Source organism: Camelus ferus, chromosome 10 (assembly GCF_009834535.1).
Source record: "Camelus ferus isolate YT-003-E chromosome 10, BCGSAC_Cfer_1.0, whole genome shotgun sequence".
Taxonomy (NCBI): domain Eukaryota; kingdom Metazoa; phylum Chordata; class Mammalia; order Artiodactyla; family Camelidae; genus Camelus; species Camelus ferus.
Window position 1 is genome coordinate 57,566,744 of NC_045705.1, and position 12,805 is coordinate 57,579,548.

Here is a 12,805-nt window from a genome sequence, read left to right on the forward strand (position 1 = left end):
ACACTTGCAAAAAGAACAATAAATTCTGCCCCTCTCTCGTCCTGGGGTGGTCTCTTATATACACTCCGTGTGTGTGTATGTATGTGGGTAAGTGTGTCTACATATGTATTTATTTTCTTTTATCTCCCATCCAGGGAGGGGCAGAATAATGAACTGCGTGCGTCAGGGAAGATGAATCTGAGATACTAGGGAGCAGTGCAGTAAAAAGATTAAAGTGTTATTATTGTTGGGTTTTTTCCCCCATGGTCCATTGTGACAGCTCGACCGTCATCTGTAAAAAATGTCTCAGCGAGAGATAATCATCGGAAACTCAATAAAGCGTCAGGGGGAGCCTCAGCCCCCATCAATCACTGGGTGCCTGGAAAATTTCAGCCCTCTGTCTCCCTTCCTGCTATCCATATAAATGTCTCTAATATATTTTGTGTGGTGTGTGGGACTCATCCCTGATTTGGAACTTTTGATGAAAAAATATTTATACACAGAATATGTAAATCAGTTAAAAATCACAAGACTAATTCTTTGCCACCCCATCCCAGTTTGTTTCTTATTTTTATAAATGCATCAAATTTATTCTTTTTAATAAAACATGTCAACTAGTCTATCTCCCTCTCCTAGTCAAATGTATATACAGGTTTGGAGGGCTAAAAGGATGGAAACAATTAACCTAACTGCCTGATACACTTAATCTTGAAGTTGGCCAAAAGGCCTGATGGATGGACATTGCATTGCTCATCCTAGTGACTCTATAGTGGCTGAGACTGCTGAGAAATGACATGTAGAACCACTGGTGCTGGAGGTGTGACAAGACTCTGACAATGATGAGGAAGAGGCAGGGACATTATTAAAAATAATAACTTGCCCAAACAATTTTTGGCATGGCAGATTCCCAAGTCTTCCAAGACCCTGGACAAGCTGGAATTGTTGAGCTAAGTGTGGAGTGCATACAGGCTGATATGGCTGCTAGGTTCTCTTCAACAGCAGTTCTGCTGGCATTTGACATCATCTCTCTGCCTCAGTTTCCTTTAGTGCTTACATTATGAGGTTGCTGTGAGCACACAGTGTCAATAAATGTTACCTGCTGCTGTAGCTATCATCATCATCATCATCATCATCATCATCACCACCACCACCACCACCACCACCACCACCACCACCATCCATCATCATCATCATCATCATCATCATCTTATTATCATCTCCCCCTTTTCCACCCCGGAAGGAATCAGTTCCTGCAGTACCATCTCCTCTAAGACCTTCAAGACTACTCTGCCTAAAGGATAACGTCGAAGCATCCTTATCTGGCCCCAATCTACTAACTACACCTTTACTGCTTATTACCCTCTAAAATGAATCTTCTGATGCATGGATGTTTCAGCCTAACAAGTTTACTTGCAGCCCTGAAACATATTTTTTCTGCTTCCTAGCTCTGAATGTTTTGGACATAACATATCCCCTTCTCTGAATCACATCCAATCATACCCACTTACAGGCCCCTCCATAAAATTTTCTTATACTTCAAGGCTCAAATCCCATTTTATTTCCTGATGCTTCAGCTAGAGATTCTCTTCCCTGAGCTTCCTCTGATAGTCTTTGTTACCTGTACCTCTGACTGGACCCTTGTCAAACATTGTCTTGGTCATGTCTTCATTCTTTATTAATTGCTGTTCTTGCTAGCATTTTACATGTGCGTGATATCTTGTATTTTCTCAAAAATTTCGTAAGTACTCCAATTTGATCTTTACAATAAGCCTATGGTGTAAAAAATATTATTCTCTCAGATGAGAAAAATCAAAGCTCAGAGAGGTAAAAAGAATCACCCAAGATCACACAGTCAGGTGATGGCCAAGTCATTCCTTAGACTCTGAAATAATGTTTGGCTCTTTGCAGATAATAGTTTGCTACCACTGAAAAGCATTTGGAAGCTGTGTCAAAGACTCTCAATGAAATTCCATAATAGCCAATACCCAACAAGGGTAACAATGATGTGTAAAAACAGAAATTTACATTAATGGAATTCCTTCTATGTTCCAAGTTTTAGGCTAGGGCTAAATATACTACCTTTAACTCTCGCAATAACCTTTATTTTTTTTTTACAAATAAAGAGACAGAGCCTCCAGGTACAGAAAATTGTTCCAGGTGTCACAGCTATAAAGTGTTCTGTACACCCATAATACCACGGCTTAAACACACAGACTCTCTAGGAATGAAACTTAAAGTGGCAAAATAAGGTCTTTTCTAGAGAGGAGAAGGTCCAGTTGAGTTTTTTAAAGCAGTTCAAGCACAAGTAGCCTAGGTCATGCTACTCAAAGAGTGGAAGTCTGTTAGAAATACAAAATCTCAGGTCCCACCCCAGACATACTAAATCAGAATCTCAGGGGCAGGGACAGGAATTTGTTTTAAGAAGCTCTCTTTTATGTCCTTAGGAGCCTTACTACTCCCATTGGAGTTTGCATCTCCAAGGGCACACCTCTCTGTTGTGCCTGTGTAGGGCTGGGCATGCAGTGGGTGCTGGGTGTTAACTTACATTAGATAGATGAGCTAGGATAAGACTACTCCTTAGCATGTCCTGGCGAGGGGGAGAAATATTATAGAGAGCAGTTCCATTACCGCCAGTGGGGACTCTTAGCCATCTCCTGAACTCCAGGGCACTTGTCCACTGGTTTGTGATGTACCAGCTTGCATCGTCCTGTCCCCCATCTGAAGACACAGAGATGGGGAGGTCAGCTGGAGCAGGCCAGGACCTGCGGCCCCTGGGGCTGTGGGAAGAGGGCCACCCAGCTGGTGATGTTGTCTTTGGCAGGTCCAGCTGGGCAAGCCAGGCCCTCTACCCACAGAAGGGCCCTATGCCAACCCAGCTTCTGCACAACTCATCTTTATTCAGCTGCCACTTGGAACTGAGAAGAGAAGCTGACTTATAGCCTGCTCTGGCCACGTTTCTGCTGTGTTTTATTGTTTTAATTGTGCACATGAGAGGCACTCCTAATGCTTTCTTGCATTTCTGACAGCCCCAGACACCCAATGTTTATAACAGTTACTTGCAAGCAGCCAGCGGCATCCCCAGCTGGGCAACTTGTTTACTGTTACCATTAATTTATTGCCTCCTCCATCTGAGGACTGGGGCCCACCACCCATCAGACAGCCACAAGTGGAACTCTCCTAGAGTGGGAATGGGTGGGGCTCAAGGCACTGAATGGAATGTGGTCAAGGTCAGGGAATGATCTGACAGAGAAGCAGCTGTGATCTCTGAGCTCCCCTCCACGCATCCCCCTTGTGTGCCTTTGCTCAACCTGTGTCCCTGCTTAGAATATCTTTTATTCACTCTCCAAAGCCCAGCTCAAACCATATTTCTTCTTAGTAAATAACTTGCTCTGATGGTGAGCACAAAGTTTCTAGAGCCTTAGAAATCACATGGCTGACAGGAACCTGGGAGGCCATATAATCTAATGACCCTTTACAGAATCCCTGATGGGCAGACAGCACCGTCAGTGCCCCTTGAGTGGTGACTTGCTCAGTATCTCCAAGGCAGGTTTCCTGCCTTACACTGAGCCAAGACCCAACTCCATAGAGAAATTCTTCACCACATGTCACCAAACAACCCTTTAAGATGGGTATTGTTATCCTTATGTTACAGATGAGAAAACTGAAATTCAAGAACCTCAAGCCACTTGCTTCACACAGCTGGTTAAGTGACAAAACTTAGATGAACCATGACTTCCTGGCACCAAAACCTGACCTTTCTCCAGGACACCACTGTGCCTTTGAAGATGCCACTCTGAGGGCTGGAGAGAATGGACAGAACAGTCAGGCTAATAAGGTCAAGCATCCCCATGTCACCTGCACCAGCAGACCTGCCCTCTACCCAGAAACACCAGCCTTGACAAGGGTGGAAGATACTGTAATGTGCCAACTGAGCAGGCTTCTTGCTAGAGCAATACCATAGGCAAAACAGGAGACATACTTCAACGAGGCAACCGATGACAAAGTCTCAGCAAAGAGGTTTCTTTCCTCTCTACGTTGTGCCCATTCTGAGCAGGCAGAACAGATACAGAGCCTCTCTGAGAGAAAGCCCGGCAACCTCTCCATCCCTTTTGGTCTCTGCCTGGATCCTTCTTTCCTCCTCACAACTTAAATGCTGGTACCCTGAGTGAGGGACTTATCCTCCCATCCCCTCACTTTAACTCCTTTCCTTGAGCATTTCAGTCACATCCATTGTTTTAACTACCAATAAGATGCTGGTGACTCCCAAATCCCCATCTCCTGCCAGGCTTCTCCTTTGTGCTCCAGACCCACACATCCAACGGTTCAACCAAAGCAGAAACCAAGGTGACAGACGGGCACTCCTTTTCCATCGATTCCCACATTCCACTGAATACTCATCCACTTCCTAATATTTTCCTAACATCTATTTTCTCCAGTTGCAAAGATCTCTTTTAGGAATCCCCAGAAATCAGAAGTGCATTTTGACGAAGAAGAGCATAGCTTCTCATCCAATTCTCAAAGGTGTCCATCATCCCTAAAACATCAAGAACCATTGCTTATCTTTCCCTTCAATTCATGGGACCATTCTTTCCCAATCAGAATGGTTCACCTAAAATGCAAATGTAAATTGAGCATTCCCCTCAATTGAGAGGGAGCTCTCAGGCCTTACTTCCTGCTGTTCTCCTCAGCACCATGGCAGGTAATTCCACCTGCTGTCACCTACCCCATGTCTCTGCATGTGTAGTTCCTTCTGCCTGGAAAGTCCATCCCTCTTAGTCTGCCTGGCAGCCTCTGACTCATCCTTAAGACCCAATTCAAAGTCACTTATCCTGTGATACTTCCCAGACACCCGCCTGCCCTCAGGTAGAGGGCATCACTACCTATATCAGTGCTCCTATATCTTTTGTACATCTGACTACCTTTGCATTTATCATCCTACACTGCGGTGTCTATTCTTGGTCTGTCTTTTTATTTGACTGGGAGCACTGTAAGGGGCTAGACCATGTTCATTTTTATTTATTTATTCCCAGCATCTGGCAGAGTGCCTGACACTCAGTAACTACAGCTGAATCATAAATAAACAAAACTAATAAGCAACTACAACTGTAGAGTATTTCACAATTCACACATCACATACTTTACCTCTGCATCTTCACAGCAATACTGATAAGGCAGACAAGGAATATATTACTGGGCTTTAGGGAAGTCATGCCAAGGTCACAAACTAGAAGTCACACTTCCCTTCAGTACTGAGCATAGGCTGAGTCCCACAGAAATATCTATTAGAAATTTAGTGAACTTGATGGACTTTGGAACTGACTCTATGTTCTAATACTGATGGACTCTTCTGTGCTTGTGAATTTGCCTACACGTACTCTGGGAAAGGAACTTGCATCTCTTTTTCAACTTAACCTCCTCACACATCTCCGCAAGTCAGGCAGCTTCCTGTGAAAAAGTCAGTCCAATCCAAAGAACCACAGGATTCTTTTGTTTCTACTTCATCAATGAAAATGATCTAGAGCTGGGTACAGTGCCTGACATACAGTGGGCAATCAATAAATACTGGTTGAACAGATGAATGAATAAGGTATCTTTATATAGAAAAAGGAGAAAAAATATGTTTAAGAAGGAGCTAAAGGCTTATTAGGCTGGTAAGGAGAGGAGAACCCTGAGATGATTTTAAAGGACTGTCACTCTCCAGGCCCAGAGTCAGAAAGCAGAGCACATGAAGCCAGATAGCAGAGTACATCCAAACTGATAGACCAGGTAAAATCAGATAAGCTGCCAGAAAACTGTGGCCAGCAAAGGTAGTCTGAAATTGAAAAAAAAAGGGGGAAAAGCTACTGAGAGAGGTAGATCTTGCAAGCCACAGAGCAGTGTGTTTGTCAATGACTGTTGACAAAATTTATTATTTAAATCAAGAATTATTTATTTTTAATGGTTTTTAAAGACTTAGGTGCTTACTGGGCACCAGAATGGGTTCCCTAAGGACAAGATGAAACCAGGCCAGAATAACCTACTGCCTTTTGGGAAAGGGTCACTGTGTAAGAAAGTAAGACAAATGTTAAACATGTTTTTACTTTAACAAGAAATCTGAGAAAATCTCTTACAATTTTGTGGACAAGATGGAGAAATGGAAGCCAAAAAAGAACAAAGTCTGGTGGATTTACAGTTGTGACTGCTGAATAATGCTTCTAAATTGTCCTAGTCATGTGCTCCAGGGCTCTATACTTAATAGAGTCCTTGTAAACTTTTTAATCAAACACTAGCCTCTAAAGTAAAGGACGGCAGGGATCTTGTCTGCCTAACTCACCAGTACCTAGAACAGCGCCTGCTAGATAGGAACATGATCAATAAAATTTTTAAAAATTATTTTTGAGTAAATAAATGAATCCATAGAAAGCCTATTCACTAAATTTGCAGGTCATACAAAATAAGAAGAGATAGCTAACACTTTCATCTTTATTTCTTGAGTGATATACTAGCCTGTTCCAACATTTTTGTGGTCTACCTACCTACCTACCTAGAATGTAGGCTGACTAGCTCAAGAGTTAATAAAAAAAAATTCAGATGAGGTTGACCAAAAAAAAAAAAAAAAAAAAAAAGAAAGAAAGAAAAGTAAAGTAAAGAAAGATAAAGGAAGGAAGGAAAGAAAGAAAGAAAAAAAATTATCTAGAACAGGGTTGGCAAACTACAGCCTACATGCCTAATCCAGCCTGCTGCCAATTTTTGTTAATAAAGTTTTACTGGAACACATCCATGCATACTTGTTTGTGTCCTGCACTACAATGGCCAAGCTGGGTAGTCACAACTGAGACCAACTAGCCCAGGAAGCTTAAAATGTTTACCATCTGGCACGTTCCAGATAAAGTTTGCAGACCATTGATCTAGAATGTTGAATATGAATAAGCATCAAGCTGGAAAGCTGAACTATTAGAATACAAAGGTATAAAGCTTGAATGCAGGAGTAGGGGCTTGTGTGACAGCAGAGGTTAGACTAGATAGCTTCACAGCTCTGAGATTCTGTGAAATCGAAAATGCTTACTGAGTCCTGTCAGGACCCTAAGAGCAGATGAGAAGGCACTCAAATAACCCTTCCCTTCCACCTGGCCCTGCCCTTCCAGCAAATGCTTTTTTGGTGAGAACGTCTGAACAGAAGACAGCGGAGAGGGTAGCAATGCTGTGTCTGAGTGAGGAGAGGACAGCCTATAAGCTGAGTCCCCACGTATCAGGCTGCTAACACCAGGCAAGTGTGGTACTCATGAAATTCTCCTCTGTTTGAAACAAGGTCAACATGATTCCTCCAGCTCAATGGGAAATCCAAGGAGGCATAAGTCATGGCCTGCACATGGAACTGTCAGCTGATGAGGAGAGAAAAGACATATGAGCAGATCAGAGTTCAAATAACCATATGCAGGGCCAAGATTTAGAAAACATTCAGAACAGCTGAGGGCAAGTTGCAATCATTGCCAAGGACAGTGAAGGCTCTGTGGAGGACTGAACCACAGCAAGGGAGCTTGATGGAAGGAGCAGGTTCAGAGAGGTGGAGAGCAGAGGAGCAGAGGGAGGGCAACTTCACACTTCACCTGGGCAGCAACGCTCTGATGCTCTTGACATTTCCCACATGCTGCTGATTTGAGACACCTTGCTGAGGCAGCAATGACACTTCTGCTCTGGGCTACCATACATGGTAGTCTGGAAGCCTCACTGTCAGCTCTGAGGGCTGAATACACTCCTCCCCTTGGCTGAACCTCCCGTTCGGGTCAATGTTTGGAACGTCAGGCAGTCAGCAAGGCTGTCTGTCCTGGCATCACTGCCAACCCTAAGGCAGCCACTGCTCAGCTGCCCTGCTCCTGGAAAGTGAGGGGAATCTCAGGCTCTGCAAGGGATCTAGGATAATGGGTGGGCAGTGGGGCCAATCTGGACAAGCAAAGCTCAAACATGAAATACTCATTTCTCTCTACAGTCAAAGCAGCCTGCCCTCTTCTCAACTTCATTTTCGAAGAACTACTCAAAAGAGGCAACATGGACTAACTTGCCCAAGTACCCTCCAAATGGACACGTGACCAAGCCCTGGTACAGGTACACAGCACCTCTTTCCTCTGGAGAAGTCCAAGCAATCACCTACAAAACACCCCCAGGGAGGCACTGATGACCACCCCATTTTACAAGCACAAACATCAAGGCATAGAGAAGGTCCATTCTTTGTCCTGGGTCATTCAGCACGTTAAAGGGCCAGTCCCAGAGAGAGGATTATATTTCACATATAGGAGGGGGAAAATATAGTACTCAGAGTAGTGTTGAGGGACTTCTGAGGCTGAGGAAACCTGTGAGGCTGCTTTCTGGTTCTGGGGTAGGGCTGGGACAGGGTAAGTCTGCAGGAAGTAGTCTAAGAATAAATCCACATTCCATGCAGTTGCCTTAATTATTTTCTGGAAACCTACTCCATTGTCCCTTCATCTGAGACTCCACAGGTTGAGGCACTTTGGGGAGAACACCAGTTAAAAGGTTCTCCCACCCCTCCTCCAGGTCATGAAATTGGGCCTCTAGCTTATTCCCCAAGACTGGAAGTGACATAAATTATAGAGCCAGAGGTGACTGTGAAGGACATCTGTCCAAGCCCTTTGGGTTATCCATGAGTTCCCAGAGGATGAGGGATGTGCAGGCTCTCACCCTGAGTTGCTGGAAGAGCTGGTACACCTCAAGGCTGCCTGGAAGCCAGGGGGAGCAGAGTTCTCATAACAGTAGGGTAGCCCACACTTACCTTCTAAAGAATGGATTCCCTGTTCCTTGGCGGTCTTGTAAACACTGGTGAAATCATCCCCAAGGTTTGGGTCAGCACCAGCAGCAAGCAGGACCCGCACTATACTGGAAGAACAGAGAAAGACACAAGTGTCAAAAACAGGAAAGGCCAAGGAAGTAGAGACCAAGATTCTGAGGCATGTTTGGGGATCGGATCTGCCTTTGCTCATGTGAGCAGTACAGTGGAAAGAACACAAGCTGTGCGAGTGTCAAAGACAAGGGTAGGAAAGTTGGCTCTGAAACTTTACTGGCTGAGAGGCTCTGGACAAGTTATCTAACACCTCTCTAAGCCTCAGCTTCCACAACTATTAAATGTGAAGTGTTTATTCAACAGTTACTTATCAAATATTTACTATGTTCTAGTTTGAGGTGCTAGGGTCCGTGCCCTCAGGGAGCTTACTGTCTCTTCTGGGAATGATAACAATTTAGTATAAAATTACAAAGAAGTGTGATAAAGGCTATGATGGGAGAAACACCAGCTGCGGTAGGAAACTAAAGCAGAGAATCACAAGAAAAACCTCCCAGAGGATGTGGTATTTAAGGTATTGAAAGGTTGAGTAGCCACATCTGGGATGTGAAGGGGGCGGGCCCAATGCATTTACAAATCTTGGAGGCAAAAGAGTATGATGCTTCACCCAAAGAAAGTAGAGTTAGAATAGAGGATGTAAGGGGAAGAGAAGTGGGGGCTGAGGTAAGGGCTCACTGAAGGGCTTAAAGAGAAAGTGATGTGGCAACACATGCTTTCCCCCTCACTTCAAAAGATATATACATATTTTAAAAAATGCAAATCATACTGTAATATTAAATTGAAAAATGAAAGTCTTCCCTTACAGCCATCTCCTTAATGTAAATTCCAAGCGTAACCACTTATTTATAGTTTGGTGTGTTTCCTTCCAAACTTTCGCTATTAGAAGAATCACTCCAGTGGCTGGGTGAGAATGGACTGGTGGGAATAGGATGAGAGTCCGTAGTCTCCATAGTGGGGTTAAATTTGGTGAATTTATAAAGCACAGTGCTTCACTCAGGAAGTGCTCCGCATATGTTAGTTTCCCTTCTAATACATCATGCTTCTGCTAATCCTTTCCTTTCCTTTCTCCTAATAAAAAAAGGTTCATGTTCACTATAAAAAAATTCAGAAAATATAGCTGATCAAAAAGAAAAAAATGCTTTAGAATATATAACATCTTTCCAGTTTTTTTGATGTATGCATATTTTTATTTACAAAAAATGGGATTATACATAAACTCTCCCTAAACACCTTCTATGTATTAAATATTCGTCTACTACATGGTTTTAAACGACTCCACAGTATTCTACTATAAGGCCAGTCCATAGCCAATCCCCAATTGTAAAACATTAGATTATTTTTAATATTTCAATAACAATCTCTACTTCCTTTGAATAAATTCTTAGGAGATGAAGTTCTAGATAAACAAAACCACTTTTAAGGCTTTTGATAAATGTTACTAAACTGTCTTCCAGAAAGATTGTACCAATTTTTATCCTTACTAGCAAAGGAAAGATGAGAGTAACTGTCTGCCTTCCTCTCACCAAAATAGGGTGGTTTTCTTCTTTTTCATAATGTGTTAATCTGGTAAACAGAAAATGGAATCACATGGCTGTTTCAACTTACATTTCTCTGATTACTAGTGAGGTAGGAGTTAAAAAAATGTTTAGCAGTCAGCTGTGTTTCTTTTTTCATGAAACACAATAATCAATTGTGTTTTTATTTTCATGAATGATGTCTTTTGCCTATTTTTCTCTTGTTATGTTAATCTTCTGCTTACTGGCCTTCAAAACTATTAATGCTTTTTAAGGCATAAATGGCAAGCATTTAAAAAAATTACTCTAATTATTATAACTATTAAAAAGCCAAACTATAGTTTTAGTTTTTCTCCTTTGCTAGTTTTTCAGTGTTTGTAACCAGCAGTGTTGTTAGCTTTTCCTGTACCAACTGGTTTGAATTTCATTACCTTCAACAGGCACAGGGACCTGGCCCAATTATTTGCTGAATGGATGAATGAATTTCAATAACTCCCATGCACACGAACACACAGTCCTCATAGGTAAGTCAAAGAACTAGAATCCATCTCCCACGTAGATGAGGTTCTTCTACATCTGATCTAACACGGTCAAGTGAGTCTCCTGTCTACTCACCTTACCTAAAAGGATCTTAAGAATCACCTTTTACAGGTAATTTATCCAGGATATGAATTATGATCCCAAAGAGAAATGAGAAGGGTCTCTAAGCAACATCTAAAATCCATGTCTAAAAGTCAGCTATTTAACTCATAGCAGTCTGTCAGGTTCTCAATTGGAGACTATTTGCTCATAGCTTACATATAATTTGAAGAAGACTGACATTAGTCTTCCTGTTTCCTAGAAGATTAAAAGTTAAGAGGGTACAAAAAGGCTGTTAGAGATAGTCAAACTAACTGAAGGCAATGAGAGAAATAGCTGATAGAGAGGGATGTAGTATGGGACAGAGGTTAAAAATGTTGGCTTTAATGTCTGAGACAATCTGAGCATCAACATGAATAATGAAATTAATGGGATATAACCCATTGAGTAAACTAAGATTCCAAGAGTATACATTGAAAATAAGTCTATGGAGGCTAAGGGAAAATTCTCTACTGTAGAATGACAACTAATAAACATAGAAGAAATAATGAAATTAGAAAAATCATCATTTTGCAATCATAATTATGAGAGATATTAAGAGTATCTAGCTCATGTTGACTGTGTTAGTCATAATATAATGACATATAAGTCAACAAACATTAGTTATCATTACTATGCACCTGACCTTGTGGTTGGGCTATGGGGAAGTCAAAAGAAGTATGAGCTAAGACACAAACTAGAAAGACAGCATGGCATTTCATAACAAGTACAGGGAAACCTGGGTTCAAATCAAAGCTCTATCATTAACTAACTATGGTCTTGGACAAGTTACTATACCTCTGAGACTCCATTTCCTCACCACAATAAGAGAGATTGTGATGCTTCCCTTATAGGTTATGAGATAAGTATGTAAAACTCCACAGTGCCTGGCACATAGAAGGAGATCCACAGGCATGAGCTCTCTTCTCTCTGTCCATATAATCTTACTGACAGTAACATGAATCTGGACTGAAGTGGGCTCCAGACTATACCTAATCACCCCCTAGGACTCACACTGGCACAGCCCTGTGTTAAGAAGGCAGCTCCTAAACATTCTGCACAAGTTGGCTTGTTTTAAAATCTAAGTGAGAAGAGTGTGTCGATCTAAACTCAAAGGGACATAATTTGGTTAATCCTCAGCTGCTGTGTCCAATCACCTTTCAATCACACTCCTTCCCATGGCAGACTGTCCCTCCAGGCAGCTAGTGTCACTAACTGTGCTACCTGGGCCTTTTCAGGTTCATGAGTATTGATTCTGTCTATCTAATTTGCAGGCTGCAAGACGTGTCCAAGCAACCAAGTATGCTGCCCTTGGCCCCAGAGGGCAGACAGTGGTCTGGCAGGATGGTGAGAGGAGAGGGACTAGGCCCTGGGACTGCTAACCCAATCAAAGGGAATGGGCAATGCACTTCACAAACTTGGAGGCCAAGGAGGGTAAGCATTCAAGTTAGTGATTCATTCTGCTATCTTGGAGAAGATTCCTTTCACTTTTAATGAAACTAAAAGACAGCAGCTCCACTGTGGGGTATAACTAAGACTAAAGAAACTGTGGCTGCTCAGTGGCCAAGAGTGGTACCAAACACATTCCCAGACGGCCAGTCAGCTTTTTGTCCAAGAGTCATCTCATACTTACAAAGTATATAACCCAGAGCTCCATGGGGATCAGGCCCTTCTTGGAGAAGTGAGCCGAGATCAGGCTAGAGGACTACGTTACTAGCTTTGATGACCAAAAGAACTTTGTGAACCTATGGGCTGCAGCAGGGCAGAAACAGGGTAGGAGGCCAGCCAGGTAAGAGAAAGCTAGGGCAAAGCTGGTTAGAAGAGTAAGCTTAGCAGCAGGCCAGGCACAGGGAGTGCCAAGAAG

General features: G+C 42.6%; 1 protein-coding gene and 1 long non-coding RNA gene across 6 annotated transcripts in view; one reads left to right on the plus strand and one right to left on the minus strand.

Moving 5' to 3' along the window:
- CLPB (caseinolytic mitochondrial matrix peptidase chaperone subunit B) overlaps positions 1-12,805 on the minus strand; it is a 127,392-nt gene that overhangs the window by 71,286 nt on the left and 43,301 nt on the right. For all 5 annotated transcript variants that reach the window (XM_006181620.3, XM_032489286.1, XM_032489283.1 and 2 more), the window contains one exon: positions 8,744-8,847. In XM_006181620.3, coding sequence (XP_006181682.1) covers positions 8,744-8,847 — 104 coding nt within the window. The remainder of the gene's footprint in view (positions 1-8,743; positions 8,848-12,805) is intronic.
- LOC116666470 lies at positions 957-7,133 on the plus strand. The gene is made up of 4 exons (XR_004323349.1): positions 957-1,282; positions 2,710-2,719; positions 5,852-5,855; positions 7,123-7,133. It is a non-coding gene; the product is annotated as an uncharacterized LOC116666470 (long non-coding RNA).